The sequence below is a fragment of the Mustela nivalis genome (genome assembly GCF_964662115.1).
Source record: "Mustela nivalis genome assembly, chromosome: 12".
Lineage (NCBI taxonomy): Eukaryota > Metazoa > Chordata > Mammalia > Carnivora > Mustelidae > Mustela > Mustela nivalis.
In genome coordinates, this window is record NC_139031.1 from 1,792,896 (window position 1) to 1,809,053 (window position 16,158).

Sequence of the window (16,158 nt, forward strand, 5' to 3'; positions counted from 1 at the left end):
GAGCATCTCAAGCAGACTCCCCCACTGAGCTCAGAGCCCAATGCAGGCCTTGATCCCACGACCCTGAGATCAAGACCTGAGCTGAAATCAAGATTCAGATGCTTAACTGACTGAGCCACCCAGGTGCCCCAGTCTTCTTGTTTTGTCAGAGAACATTTAACTTACAAATTTATCTTGTATGACAAGATGTGTGTGTTCTTTTTGGTAATCTTCCATTAAAGCCGTGGATATCGTGTCAGCCATTTTTGTGAGATGCCAGCACATATGGTTTACTGATAAAGTTACTTTAATGATTGCTTCAGTGTGTCAAGCCCTATAAACTCTCAGTTTCTTCTTGCTAGTAAGGAACAGGAATATATTTGCTAGAAATCAGAGTCAAGTCCGGGGGGTTAGTGAAGGTAAATTCTCGTGAATCATATTGTTGGCGGAGTAACCAGCTCTTTCCTGAAATAAGGTTTTGTACCTTGGTTCTTGTATAGGTATGAATAGAAAAAGATCTATATTCAAGGAATTATGCATAGAGCATTGTCTACTGCATCATAGTGCATTTTATTCACAGATAATATGGCCTATGCATAGCCACTGCTTAACTAATTAGGCTTTTCACCTTGTATATGTTTTACTTATCTTTTAAAGAAATGACTTCAGGTTGGGAGTGAGCATTCAGTATTTGACAAGGAGAGTTAAATAACAGCATTTGATAATTGAAATTTTTTAGTTAATAGTATTTTAAAATACGCTGCCTTAATACCCTTTTATATACCTTCAGAAATAGAGATTTTGAAGTATTATACATTTATACCATAAGTGTTGTTAAAATTTTAAGTATTGTTACTTTTTCTTAAGTGTTGGTGCTTTTAACAAAAAAGTACATTTTATAGTTTATTGCTCTGACCTCAACCTCTCAGAGGGAAGTTTAGGGAAGTGATTGTTTCAAGTTTCTTGCTGTTCAGTCTTACAGAAGATTTTCATAATCGAAGACCTGCATGTGTCATCCAGAGTGACCTTTTAATCAGACAATGTTCGTTAGATATTTAAATTCAGTTTGAAACAATAGCATCTTTAGAACTAATCTAATACTTTGTTTAGTGCTTTGGTGCACTGTAGCAATAGGCTCCTGGGTTTCTGTCTGTGGGGTCAACCTGAGATGTCCTGGGGACCCAACATAGAAGGAGGAGACTCCTCTCTGTCTTGGGTTTCATTTGAAGTCTTGACCTTGACTTTCAGGATACCAAGTTGAATCCACTAAGAAGTCCTAGTGCGAGCACTTCCCATTGTTCATAACAGACCTTCCAATGTCCCTGTGCTAAGTGCACCCTTCTCCTCACTGCGCTCTGTGTGGAACTTCTGTCCCAGTGTGGTATGTTGGCTGGTTTCGGGCTGGCAGCTGAGGTACCAGTTAGCGTGTGCCAGTTACCAGTGCCCTCCAAAGTGGTTTGTCCCCCAGCATTCACAGAGTAAGTCACTGGGCTATGTGAAGAAACCGTGAGAACTTCTATTTACTTTTATTGTTCTTACTTTTTTAAAAGTCTGTCCTTTGTGTATAATGTAAAAGCCAGTACATACATAGTTTTAAAATAATTAAATACACATATATTGCATATATGTGTTCTAATTTTGCTAATATGTGTGTTAATTATATGTGTGCTAATTTTGCTAATAGTGGTATATGATTAAAATGTCTTGAGACCACGTAAGACTTTTCTGGAGCTTCTAGACAAGGATTTTTATTTAGTGATCCAGCAGTTTTCTCTATAAATCAGCTTCATCATATGCAAGATTTTGTGTGTGTGTCTGTGTGTGTGTGTGCATCTCTTGTTTTTCTTGTGAAGAGATCTATGGCCCTCACCAGATTGTCAAAGGAGTCTTTGATCCTAAAGATCAAATAAACTACTTATCTGGGATCCTTGGGCTGAAATCATTGAAATTTGTTTTGGAAGGACTGCATCCTGTCTATAGATAACTTCCTAGTTAAATTAAATGGTACTTTGTTTGAAAAATACAATGCGTAATTAGATCTGTATTCCTTTTGACAGAGTAAATTTTTTTGTTGGTTTTTTTTTTTTTTTTTTAAGATTTTATTTGTTTGAGAGATAGCAGGGGGCAGAGAGAGGCAGCCTCCCCACTGAGCAGGAAGCCTGATGTGGCCTCATGGGGCTCGATCCCAGGACCCTGAGATCGTGACCTGAGCCGAAGGCAGATGCTTCTCCGACTGAGCCATCCAGGTGCCCCAGAGAAAGTGACCTTTTATTAAGGCTTTGAGAAACTGCAGCCGAGCTTGTTGTCATGACTTACAATTTGTGGTCTATGTGGCATATTCTCCTGGGGTCTGGGTTCCTTCACCTTCCTTAAAAAGATATTTTATTGTATGTTTTTATTAATCTTCTCTTTAAAATATTATGGTAACTATTGTCTCTCAAGTTCAAATACATTGGCCCTGTGTAAATGTGGCCATAGAAGAATTACTTTTTAGGACACGTGGGTGGCTCAGTTGGTTAAGCATCTGCCTTCAGCTCATGTCATGATCCCAGGGTCCTGGGATCGAGTCCCGCATCGGGCTCTCTGCTCAGCAGGGGGCCTGCTTCTCCTTCTGCGTGCTGCTCTCCCTCCTTGTGCTCTCTCTTTCTCTGACAAATAAAATCTTTAAAAAAAACAATTAAAAAGGAACTAGCTCTTGAAACCTCCTACTATTGGGATGCTTTTGGGTATGAAGGTTATTCTGTTGTCTGTATGCACTGCTTTTGTGGAGTCTGGCCCTATAGGGATGATGGGATTGCTTTGATGGGAATGAGAGCTAAGTTCAAAAGTCAGCTGATAGAGGGAAGTTGGGTTACTCTTGAAATCCTTAGACCACTCAAACAATAACGGGGTGCAGGATTTTGTTTATACCGTCTGTTATGTTTACAATTTTATGTGGCCCCAGATAACTCCAGTTTCTTCCCTGAAGCTTGGCAGCAGTCTCGTCATCTGTTGCTTGATGAACTACCTGAGTGCCATTACTTATTTACCAGGTGTCGGAGGAGCTCTAACATTCACGTATTCTTTCCAGTAAATATTTGGCTTAGGGCACATTATTACTAAATAGAATGACTATTTGAATTATTCTTTTGAATAAAAAGACTTTTAAAAATGTGTATAGGTTGGGACGCCTGGGTGGCTCAGTTGGTTAAGCAGCTGCCTTCGGCTCAGGTCATGATCCCAGCGTCCTGGGATCGAGTCCCGCATCAGGCTCCTTGCTCGGTAGGGAGCCTGCTTCTCCCTCTGCCTCTGCCTGCCATTCTGTCTGCCTGTGCTCGCTCTCTCCCTCTCTCTCTCTCTCTGATAAATAAATAAAATCTTTAAAAAAAAATGTGTATAGGTGAATTTAAGTAACTTCACTGTATATATGAGAAAACTGCCTTTTCTGGATTTGCCATTTTACTCTTCAAGCCTGTGGTGTCCCGCTCAGGTTAATAATGCTTTTATCCCCACTGCCCCCCACCCCACCAACCCAGAAAGGAATCACCCTAGTTGTTGTTCGTTTATGTAGTAACTACTAAGACGTGGACAAGCTTTGCTCCGGGCATTAGGATTATAGGGGTGGGAAAAAAAAGTCCCTTTTCTCATAGAACTTACGTACTAGTGGGAAAGTCAGCAAAAAATAAACCAGAAAGGAAAAGAAGTATTTCCAGTAGCACGTGTTACAAAGATGTGTAATTGGGGTAGACGACCTTGGAGGGTCCGGCTGTTTCATGGGGAGGAAACAGGTGCCCTTTCTAAGGAGGTGAGGTTTGACCTGGGAGCTGCACGAAGAGAGGGACCACGCAGCAGAGGGGTGGGAGCTAGGAGGGCGCGTCCAGTGTCGCCTCCTCCCTCAGGACCCTTGTTTCCTTTTTCAGTTGAGCACACTGTGCCCTTTCTCTCCGTGAGCAGCGCAGCAGATCTCCGGTCGATGCGCGTGGACTGAGTGGCAAGGGACAGTCACTCCAGCCTCATCACTTCCAAGAGGCTGTGGCATATGGAGAGAGTCGGTTAGGACCGGCTGGGTTTGTTCCACAAGTTAACGATTACAAATTCTGACTGGGGTTCCAGATGAGAAAGTCCACGGAGTTTTATCTACTTGTTCTTGATTGTGTAACGAATTTAAATATATCGTACCTGTTTTTACTAAGGGTTATTTTATTTATTTTTAACAGGAATCACTAGATTTGATCTACTTGGAGACTTTGGAAGGTTTAATTGGCTGGGAAATTTCTATATTGTATTATCCTACAATTTGCTTTTTGCTATTGTGACAACATTGTGTCTGGTCAGAAAATTCACCTCTGCTGTGCGAGAAGAACTTTTCAAGGCCCTAGGTAATCCCGAGGTTTATGGGTATTTTTCTCTCTTTCTACTAATTTTTAATTTTGTCATTTGGATTAATCTTCATCTGTTCATTTTTCCTACTATGTATAACCATAGAGATTCCATTTCTGACCCACTACTTACTGTTTATGTTCTCCTGTGAAATTACCTCGTTAAGCCTCAGCTTTGTCATCTGTAAAATGGTGACAGTCTCTTCTCTCGAGGACTGTTTTGAATATTAACTGGAATGTTTATTTTAAGGGCCTGAGCAGATTCCTGGCACATCATATAAGTTCAGTAAAATCAGCTTTTTTATTATGATGATGGTGGTCGAGGCGAGGTGAAGCTGATAATGGGCTGGAGACTTCGTTTTTGGTAGTGAAACCACTTACCACTTTTTAGTTACAGATTTCTTTTGATTACGAGGAGTTTATAGGTATCAGGCTGATCCATAATTCTCCACAGTAAGCCGAGTAACTCAGGATAAAAATAATAATATTCTTGTCGTTAATAGGAGGGGGGCTTTCCTTATCATGTATTCCATAAGTCACATGCATTGTGATAGTCTTAAAAAAACTTTCGGTTTGGCTAAGATATAAAGGGTATAAATGAAACTTATAAATGAGCTTTTCATGCCCACATCAACATTAGAACTAAACATTTTATAAGTTTTTATTTTATTTTATATTTTTTATTAGTTTTATTTTATATTGTAGGAATACCAGGGCAATATAAACTATCTTGCTATATAAACCCTCTTGGGTTTGGAGTAATTTTAGAATAAAAGAAGGGAAAGGCAGTGATTTATTATAGAAAATCCTGACATTAGGTCATTTACCTAACGTGACATCATTTGAACGCTTGTACTTTGTGTTCCATTGTGGCTTTTAGCTATTGCAAAAGGCTACATAGTGATTGATTCATTAAGGTCCCCATAACTTCAACCTTCTGAGCAACAATAGAGCTTCGCACCCCACCAAGTTCTTCCAACTCTGTGATTGAAGGGATGACCTTTGGGAAGGAAAAAAGACTTCAAATTATCTATTCATCCATATTTTCCTAAATTCTCCCCGTGAGCAGATGGCCGGTACAGCAGTGCCTGCAAGCGGAAGTGACATCTCGTTTCAGCTGGAGCAGCGGGTACTTGATGGATTTTCAGGCCTCGCTTTCAGAACGCTGGCCAGGTTAAAAACTGCAGGGTGAGGCGGGAATCAGCAGCTCTCTGAACCAAATGTCTAAAGTTAGAACTTCATGTTTAAGGCCACGGTAGCATCAGTGAGATGCGTTAGCGGTGTGTCAGATGACTTCCCCCCTCCCGGTCACCAACATGGACAGTTGTAGATGAAACGCAGTGAGTTTGGTTTTGAGTTAAGTATTCTGGATCTCTTCTTTTGAAGGAAGTCTTTATTAATATAGTGAAATTTTGGTCAACCTAAGGTGAAGTCACGTATGTTGTGTTGGCTCTTTGACCATAACAGGCAGTCGAATTATCAAGACTTGTGTAAAACTAATAGATAGATTTGCTTTTTTTGCCCAAGTGTTTTCTGTTACTCTTTGGAATGCTTGAGGGAAGAAATGCATTATATATAAAAAAAAGATCCTCATTAAGTATATGTAATAGTGTGTGATCTGAGATCTTAAATCTGATTTCATTGGGAATCATAATTTGATTACAAAATTTAACCCATCTCCCCCCATCCCTTTGTTTTGTAGTCCTTTCTGCTGCTTCTGTGTCCACTGATAAGGATAGTACTTGTCTCCGAGTATCTGGTACACAGTAGCTAGAAACCTGGTCATGGGGGAGGCGATTGCTTCTGCAGAGAGAGACATTACAGTTCTGTTTTTTGTTGTTGTTGTTTTTTTTTTAAGATGTGGACCCTGTGCTGCACCCAGGTTTTAGAAGTAATAATGGAAATAATCTATCCTCCAGGGGGATTCCTTTTCACTTCGAGCACTGATCACCACTCTGCTGCTCTCTCCCCTGCCTTCCTTTTCGAACAGACCCTGTCTAAAGGCGCCTCCCCACACCCAGCAGCCGCGGGTTCCTGTTGTCACTCCGTGGTCTGGCCATTCCCGGGGCCAGAACTGTTGCTTGGATTGGATTGCTTTCTTTTTTCCTTCCCATTCATCCATCATAGACAGGGTCAGTTTTACCTTTTCTTTCCTTAAGATATGCAGGTGGTAGAAACTTCAAAATTCAGAGTGCTGTGTTGACTGAAGAGCAGTATAAAATTGCTTAACAGCCAGGTAGACAGATTTCTAGAATCTTAGGGGAATCGAATCTTATCCAAGTGTGTTTTTGATGTGTCACAAAGGCTGAGCCTCATAAAAATGTTTGCTCACCATCTTTTCCATAGATGAGCTGGTTATGTATTCTTGAACATCGTTGTTGCTTCGTCTGATTAATAAGTGCCGAGGGCTTTGGTGCCGCATAAACTCTCACATTTCCTTCTGCCTGTTTTCCCTGTTGAGTTGCACAGTGTTGTATATATCAGGCATATTATGTGAATGACTGATGGGTGATACAGAGGGAAACTAATGTGACTTTTAAAGATAGTGATAATTTTTTTATTCTGTGAAGTATCTTTGAATAATGAAACATTTATGTTCCATTTATTCTTTTGCTATTTCTTCTCCTTTTCTTTATGCCATGTTTTCCATTGTTTCTCCTCTTAATTACGTGCTTCATACTTTGGTGGGTCTTTCTGTATGTCTTCCTGTATGTAGACTTGCTTGTGTGTATTTTAAAACAAAAGTGGGATCATACTTGCCTCATGTTAGTTCCCCTGGGAAGCACACTTCGGGGCTCGGACAAGCTTGGAGGAGCAGGTATATGAGAGGGTGCTCTTGGGATTGGTCTGGAGGGCAGGAAGTGGAGAAGGAACTCACTGTGCTGAGAGAAGAAACCAGTAGCTTCCTTGGGCCCCAGAGCTGCAGAGTTGAGGAGAAGGCATGGCTTCCTGAGAGACAACTCTGCTTAGGCCCCCAGGGAGCCTCCAGTGGGGACAAGAGATCTTTCACCCTAAAGGGGGTCTGGCCAGCACATCACAGCTTTCTCAGTAACCCTTGACACTCTGCCTCGTTAGCCCTCTGCCCACCTACGCCACAGTACATCATTTCTCACCATTTTCTTAATTTTTCTGCAGGGCTTCATAAGCTCCACTTATCAGATACTTCAAGGGATTCAGAAACATCAAAGCCGTCTGCAAACGGGCATCACAAAGCACTGTGAGACACGCAGCAGCTCTCTGCGATCAAGGACCCGGGAGCCCCACACTCCCGACATCCCCGCCGGTCTGAAATGACACGCACTGACTGGGCTTCACATTTAGGGCCGGGGCCTGGAAGCACCGTTTCTTCCGTAACCTCCTGAGAACTTGGCTGCCGCAAGCCTTCTCCTTTAGCTGTGTGAAGGACCCCACAGTTTCCAGCCAGACGCGGCTCCGTAGGGCAGCACATTCTTCTGTGGACACATTTGCTTGCATCAGTTGCTACAATCACCCATATGGGAATATTAGGAAAGGCAAACTTGGGGGCTTTCTAAGAATTCAGTTCAATCCCATTATATATTTTATTCAAAATGGAGAAGGCATCGAGAAAGGCATCCTTGGTATTTGGATGTGAAGTGAAGGCCCCGCAAAAAAGCAGGTTTCCGGACGCCGCCATTGCAGTGGGGGCATCGGAGCGGTAGTGCGCAAAGCTGTTGTTCACTTCCTTAAAGAAAAAGACAGACGCGTAGTTCTGGTTTATATTTCAGAATGATATCGGTTGGACTTTGAGTTGAGGAAAAATAAGAAATTCTTTTGAAAACCTGATCCGTGGTAGAACAGCATGGGAAACCTTCCACTGTACGGAGTGTGGTCAGCTACGTAGGAAGTTATCTGTGATCATAGTTCTCTGACATCTTATGTGTATAGAATTCAGTATTACTTCTCGTAACATAGTTGCTGGTGTCGAATACACTTGTAACTTAGATTTTGCCTTATAGGCTATATGTACACTCAATTTTTTTAAGCTTTTTTTCTAAAGTCTCTCAGTTCCTTGTTCTCCTGTGTCCATTATGAAACTACAAATGCTCTGTGGTAGAAACCCCTTCTGTCAACACATTCTTCGGGCCTGGGCTCCTTTTGTATATGCCGGTTTAAACCTCAGACTCACTAAAGTTACCAGTTTGACACCCAGGGACACAGTATCAGCATTCATGATGTAGGAATAGTTTTTCAATGTTTCATGATCTGATAATCACTCAGTTACTAAGTTGTAAATAATTCTGGGGATGGCTTCTTGACGTTAAGTCCACTGAGTAAAAACTGGAAAATTGTACTCTGTCACCATCCATCCCCTCGGGTAGAGTACTGGAGACTGTGCGTGCGGAAGTACGAGATGAGCCCCTTTGCACACACTTCGTAGTTACGCAGTCTCTGTAAATGCGTATGTTCACATGCACTAAGTGTATGGCAACAGATTGTCTGTGTTCAGACAAAAGTAAAAGAACATTTTTCTCAAATTGTTGAGTTTAAAGGGGTTTTTTTGGGAGAAATTTATGAAAATCAGGCTGTATATACTTGACATAAAAAATTGCCACTTAGAGCCAAAATAATAAGAAAATTTTATCTGTGTATTCCTAAGTTCCATTGTGTATACCTCTCCTTTATTTAACCTCTGCATTTCCTTCCAAGCTTCTCTGATCACTAAAATACAGTCCAGTTTTAAAATAAAAGAACGTTTTGTGATTCTAAACAACACTCCGTAAATTGGTAAATCTCTCCACGTAGGAGCTGCATACTGAGAAAATTAATAGAAGTTGGCCATTTCCTAATTTCACTGGTAGTTACACCTATTTAAACATTAAATGCAGGCTGTGGTTTTTCTGAAACTTGCTTGCAATCCATATTTTGAGCAAACTAGGTCAAGGGGAGAAGAAAAAGAAAGTTCTTTACATAAAAGAACCTCACTTGTAACTTACACTAGTTTCTGGGCACATCCATAGGAAGTTTGGGGGTATTTGTAAGATGTCTGAAAATTTCTGAGTAAAATATTAAACTTTTCAATGTCTGTATCAATTCTTTGTTCATTTGAAAGTTTCTTTCCAGTGGAAAACTTAGGCCAGGTTTGGATTAGTGAACAGTGGAGTGTATTATAAATTCCTGCAGCTGTTACTGGGTACATCCTCATTGCTTTTGAGACAGGATACAGTTCACATGGAAGGACGGGTGGAATCTTGGGTCTCAGATGCCTTCTGTGGGGACAAGTCCAGGTGGTTACGTACTGTTTGCTGCATGAGTACAGCAGCTTGGGGTTCCACAAAGAGTTTATTCCTGGTTACGTACACAGGAGTCTTCCTCTTGAGTGAGAGACTTAGTCTGAACACAGATGCTTCCCTTGGACACACGGGAGGCTGCATGAGGCCATGACGGAAATGGGTGGCAGCGCACTAAGGCCGAGCACTTGGAGTCGAAAGCATAGGTGCACCTCAGGCCTTTCATTTGTTGTAGTTGTGCTGGCCAAGGAGGAGGCAGGGGGCCTGATGCCGGAGTGCCCTGTGCCCGTGATTAGAGCGGCCCTGGGGATGGCCCCAGTGTTCTCATTGGGTGTGGGGCATCTAGGTGACTGTGTGAAGTCAGGCGCTCTGTTGACTCTTTCTCACTTTAGGATCCACTTTAAGGGGCATTAGACACTGTAGTTAAACAGTTTCTGGGGGCGACTTACCAACTCTATTCCTTGGTTCCGCAATACTCATTTTGAAATTCTAAGTTTTATGGATGATAACATTTATAATTTTTACTGACTTTTCCAAGATATTTCTTAGATTCAGTATTTACTTAGCTTTGCATATATTCTTTATAAAAACAGACCTGCTCTAAAAGAAGAGACTGTGTAAAAATCGCACACCCATGCACGCGCACACGTGCACACACGCGTGCTAGCTGCTTCAGGCCACATCGTGACTTTGGTTGATCACTGGATGAGAATGAAGTCTTCTGCATGGTTTGACTCTTGCATGTGTTCGAGGAGTGTACTGCGTGCCCCTGTTCTCAGGGGCTTGGACATCAGCCTTGCCTTGCTGGAGCATAATAGACCTGTCTGTGCATCCATAACCACTTAAGCTGCCCACAGCACAAGCTCACGGCCTTTGAAAACCCTATGTGGTTTTCTTTGTTAGCACAGTATTTAATGTATAAAGGCAGAGTTCTTAAAATAATTTTTTTTAAATAGGAGTATATCTGTAGTACTGGCTTAAAAAACTGGTATGTTACTTTTAAAATAATGTTTAGATGCACTGGTATATTACTTTTGTTTACAGAGTGTTCTGTTTACAAATGATCTGTTGGCCTTGTTTGTTTCTATGAGATTCTTTTAGTGTAACTTTAAATGTCTTAGAAATTAAAATTTTACAAAAAGTGATTTCATGTTTTGGTTTAAAAGCATTCAAATGTGTTTTTGTTTTTGTCTTAAATCTTAAATACCATCGTGGCTAAAACTTAAGGGTGTATGTACGTTACTTCCATGTCAATTTTAGAAAGGGCAGTAATGGTTCTGGTGAGATGTTGGACTGAGGAAGAAATGAACGTTTTCTCTCTCTTTTTGTTGTGGAGTTATTGGTCGATGAATTTCTTCCAACCATTTGCAGCTAAAATGTAGCATCAGCAATTGAAATCACGTATGTCATGTAATTCTTTGAGTTACTTAGAAGTATTTGATTCTTCTAATCTTTTCCATAAAAGGAATGAGCCACGCCTACGTGGTTGGGTCTGGCAGCTTAATCCAGAGCTCCCGGAAGAGTAAATGGCATCGGCATCTGCTGGCTTCACTGAGACACAGAAGCCTTTGCAGCAATGGCTCTCCAGCTTTCTGACCACAGGAAGAAATGCTTTTGCATTGTAACACACACACACACACACACACTTCTATACATGTGAACAAATATTTAACAAAGTAGTACCTACTTTTACTGTATGTGATGACTGCTGGCATTTTCTGTTCTATATTTTAGAATACTAGACACAAACCACACTAATACTAGTGAATGGTCAACTTTCATTTGAAAAACATGATTTCCAGGATCTAGTTGAAAGATGAATGAACACAAGAACTTTTTTTGGCTTTTGAATATTAGGTAAAATTCATTATTGCAAATGCTACTGAAGCCAAAGTATTATCTATGCATGTTACTTGTTGCACTGCAAAAAAATGTAATTAAAATCAATAGAAATTGCTGAAACTCGAAAAACTGGATTTTAAAATTTCAAAACTAGGTACTTGATCCATATTTCTTGGAGGAGTAGAGCTGGGATCTAGTTTTGAAGAGAAGTTATTTAACTTCCTATTCTGTGTGGTTCAATTAGGTAAAAGTGTTTTCAAGTTCAAATGTGATCAAATAGGAAATTCAGACAAAGCCCAGTTATTTTTGAATGTGATTTTGGTGTTACATTCTTCCTGAACATGCTGGAGAAGTCAAGTTCAGAAGCATAGGTTTTGAGAAAGTAGGGTAGCCGCCCCTGATGGGTATTATTCCTGAGAATCGGTGTGGGCAGGAAGACCTTCAGTGTCCGTGTGTGAGGAGGTAGGGGTTTATTTTTTATTTTTTTAATTTTTTAAAAGATTTTATCCATTTATTGGACAGACAGAGATCACAAGCAGGCAGAGAGGCAGAGAGAGAGAGGAGGAAGCAGGCTCCCCGTCTAGCAGAGAGCCCGATGTGGGGCTCGATCCCAGGACCCTGAGATCATGACCCGAGCTGAAGGCAGCGGCTTAACCCACTGAGCCACCCAGGCGCCCCGAGGAGGTATTGGTTTCAATATGAATTTAAGGAAGGAAGTTTTGTCAGTTATTAAAAATCCTGTGTGAATGTCTTCTCCCTTGAAAAGAGAATGTCTTCTCCCTTAATGTCTTCTCCCTTGCAAAGCTCTTACTGACAGATAGACTGCTGGCCGACAGTGGCCTCCAGGCACCCAGGACATGCTGTAGTGTCGAGTGGCTGTAGCTGTTCTGTCAGCCGTGTAGCTGGTACAGCGTCCTGAACGGCCAGAAGTACTAACAGATAGTTGGTTACATAAATCTTAGCACATTGTTCTCTTACTGCTTTAGAAATCAGCGGTGAAAACGTTTCTTTTTCTGTATTCTCAATACTTCACTTTTAGCCACCAAATGTGTGGGGGGTTTTCCGCACCAAGCTGTTCTCCCAGTTCCCTGCAGATACCACATCAGTGTCCCTCAGTCTGATTTAATTCTGACACTGTGTACGTGAAGTTAGTACGGACCCTGCAGGTTAAGGGCTCAGTCCCATAAGACTGGTTCCCCACCCCCACTTCAGAGGCCAGTCCCAAGTCCAGGCTGTCCCATGTGCTTTGACCAACCAGCTCTAGATCAGGGGTTGTCACCGCGCCCTCCCTTTCCGCGACGTGCCGGGGCAGCTCCCAGGACCCCGGGACACGGTTTCCTTATGAGATGACCTGTTTACTACAGAGGCTGCACCTCAGGAACCCCAGATGGAGTTGACGCACAGAGCCAGGGATGCGGGTGCCCTCAGAGCTCCTGTGCTCTCTCCAGGTGCACCCGCCTCCCGGCACCCCCATGCGCTTACTGACCAGGAAGCTCTCTGAATCCCTTCAGTTAAGTGTTTCTGTTTTTGTTTTTATGGAAGGTTCACTACATACACATGATTGATTAAAGGATTGGCCATTAGTGATTAGCTTGACCTCCAGCCCTTCCCCACTCCCCAGAGGTCAGAGGAGGGACCCGAAGTAGTTGGTTCCAGGGGCCATCATTAGGGGCTTTCCAAAAGACAACCCATTAGCATAAGCTCAGATGTGGTTGAAAGGGGCTTCTTACAAATATCAAAAGACACCTTGATCTTCTTATCACTTAGGAAATTCCACAGGTTTTAGCTCTGTGCCAGGAATAGGGAGGAAGACCAAATACATATTTCTTACAAATTACTTGGAGGGGTTCAGTTTGGAGCAGCGGCTTGCATCAGGCGACCCAGTACCACTATTTACTAGGTACTACAGTGGCTCAAAGACAATGCATTTTCGAACTACTTCCAGAAATAACCTATCAGTATGTACTCTCATCAACAGCGTGTGAAGATGTGTTTCACTTACACTGGGTTTTGCCAGTCTTACATTAGTGCCAACCTGAGAGGGAAATATTTGTTTTTCTTTGCATTTTTAATAGCTGTTGGGAACTTAAATTTTTATCAGCTATTTGTATTTCGACTTTTGTGAATTATCATTAAATATATTTAGCTTATTTTTCTGCAGGTATTTCATAATATCTTTACTGTTTTATAAAACTCTATATTATGGATTAAATTTTTGTCTTTCTGATGTGTGTATTTTTCCTGGTTGTTTTTTTAACTTGTCCACATTGGGTTTTTTTTTTTTTTCTGTATGGAAATTTTAATTTCTGAAGTATGCAAAATTTATAATTTCCCATAATTTTTTGCCATCATATTTAGACCTTCCCTACTCTCAGAATTCTAAACTATTTCCCAATATTTTCCTTATCTACTTGAAATATAATTCACATATTACAAAATTGACTCTTAAAGCACATGATTCCTTGATGTGTAGTATATTCCTGGGGTTGTGCAACCGTTCTCACCACGTGATCCCATGTTGTTTTAATTACCGCAAACCTAACTACTTTTATGTCTTTTTTTTTTCTCATAATTCATCAACACTTTATCTGGATTTATTTTGTTGAAGGGGATGAGATAATGGTTGTGCCGAGATGTCAGTGGCCGCACAGCAGCTGTTGGAGCCGGGCAGCCCAGCCCGTTTCATTCAGGGTGCCAGTGTGCCCAGCTTCCCATGCAGGTAGGCGTGGACGTGGGGCTGGGATCTGTCCTCGGTGTTCGTGCAGCCTGTCCCGTGGGACCTCCAGAAAGATGACTTGAAAGCAGCCTGTCAGCCAGCGGAAGCACCATCCCACCTCCCCCGTTCCCTCCTGCTGACGGTGCCGTGGCTGGGACCGCATGGGACAGCGGGGACTCCCAAGAGCCACTTGGGATAGCGACTACCCGTGAGGACAGCTGGGCAAGTCTGGATGCCCCCTGAGTGCTCCGCTGCCCCGCCGCCCTGCCTGGCTTCTGCGGAGACGGCGACTCCTCGTGTGTCCACACTGCCGCGTTCAGGTCTGATAGGAGCGCCCGAGCGCAATTCTAACCTGTCCTTGACTAGTTTTACGGTTTCCTCAAGTGACAGGCCAGTGTGGCCGAACCATATATTAAACAGTGTGTGTGATTTGAATGCTGTTTTCATGAACTAAATGTCCATAAAAATTGAGTTTTCCCTAAATTTTATATCTCAAATCCTCTAATTAATGTATCTCATAAACTGATTTCAAAGAATGTTCTCCTCCGTTAATGTACGAAACAAACACTAATCTTGTGTTTTGAATTATTAATACTTAAATTTACTCTTCTGTAGTTTTCTGGTCAGTGACTTGTTCTTCTGTCTGGAAACCTCCAGTTAATATGGTGACTTTACCATGTACACTTGAATTATAATTTGGAAGATGTATTCTTTTAGACACATTAGCACTTACGTTGGCAAAGAAAATTCGTATTCACAAAACATTCCAGAGACAGTTGACAAAATTTGAATAAAATGTGTACATTAGTTAACACTTCTGTACCATTGTCAATTCTGGCTTAGATCATTTTACTGCGGTGTGTTGACTCGAGGGGAAGCTGGGGAAGGGTATATGGGAAGTCTATTTTTGCAACTGTTTAATCATTTGCAACAATTTAAAGTATTTAAAAATCCCAGAGACATTGTGTAAGAAAGAATTGTGCTGTAAAATAATTTTACTTGGTTCAGAAACATGTACCTAAAAATTTTAACTCATCTGCAGGGTGCCCTCAGGATGGAAGCCGGGTACTCGGGGAGGGAGGAACGGAAGCAAGTGTGTGTGGTCTCAAGGGCACAAATGTCTGTGGTCCCTGATGGGCCCATCTCAGCCCTGCAGAACGTGGCCTAGTGAGGCTGCATCCGGAGACGATCGTGTCTTCACAAAGACCTTGTGCACCCAGTACAGGCTCGTACAGGCATTCTCGGATACTGTGCAGCAGCTGTTTCCTTGACAAGCTCTGTGTGTGTTTCCACATGCAGGCCTGAGAACCTTGCAATTTTTCAACAAAACTCATGGAAAATCTGCCAAGGACAGTGCAGGCTTTGATCTCAGGTCTTTCCCTCTCTGAGCAGAAATAGGTCATAACTTAGGCTTATGAATTTAATATTACTGCTGATTATTGGGGCTGATAAAGAACTTTATTCCATAACACTATTGGGAGAGTCAGAGATTAAAAATTTCAAATTCTCATACCATTTTAGAGAAGTTAGATGTGTGTCCACACCCCTGCAGAAAGCAGAAAGCAGACATGGGATTGGGTTCAGGACACACCACTCTCACATATCCAATATTTTAAGCTGAAAGAATTTGAGGTTTAGCCTGAAACCTCCTGTGGGAGGCGGCCTCCCGGCACCCAGAGGAAGGGAGCCCCTCACCCCCAAGAATCCTAACAGGCCTTGCCGAGCTCCCCGATGTACACGCTTGCCTCACACTTCCCAGCCTGTTGTGTGTCCCACAACTGCCTGCTCCTCATCAGATGGGGTGAAGTAGGTCTGTCTTTGGGTCTTCATCTCTTTAGGAAGCGCCCGCAGCAGGCGGAACTGGCGCTGAACGTCTCTGGGTGCTTTCCTCCCGCTGAGCAGGCTTCGTCGGGTTAGGTTTTAGACCCAGCCAGGGATCCAAGAGGGTCAAGGAAGACTTTTCCTCTCCTCTGCTGTCTTTTAATACACTTTGTATTTTCATCTTGACCCCAGG

At 42.1% G+C, this 16,158-nt stretch overlaps 1 protein-coding gene across 12 annotated transcripts in view; it reads left to right on the plus strand.

The window, feature by feature from the left end:
- LMBR1 (limb development membrane protein 1) overlaps positions 1–10,731 on the plus strand; it is a 156,975-nt gene extending 146,244 nt beyond the window's left edge. For 8 of the 12 annotated variants that reach the window (XR_014301147.1, XM_082692933.1, XM_082692944.1 and 5 more), the window contains 2 exons: positions 4,176–4,337; positions 7,473–10,731. Coding sequence is in view for 11 of the 12 variants with exons in the window: in XM_082692933.1 (XP_082549059.1) it covers positions 4,176–4,337; positions 7,473–7,558 (248 nt within the window). In the remaining variant the exon portion in view is untranslated. The remainder of the gene's footprint in view (positions 1–4,175; positions 4,338–7,472) is intronic. The other 4 variants (XM_082692940.1, XM_082692941.1, XM_082692935.1 and 1 more) reach the window with 1 other exon arrangement.
- Positions 10,732–16,158: the final 5,427 nt, after the last annotated feature.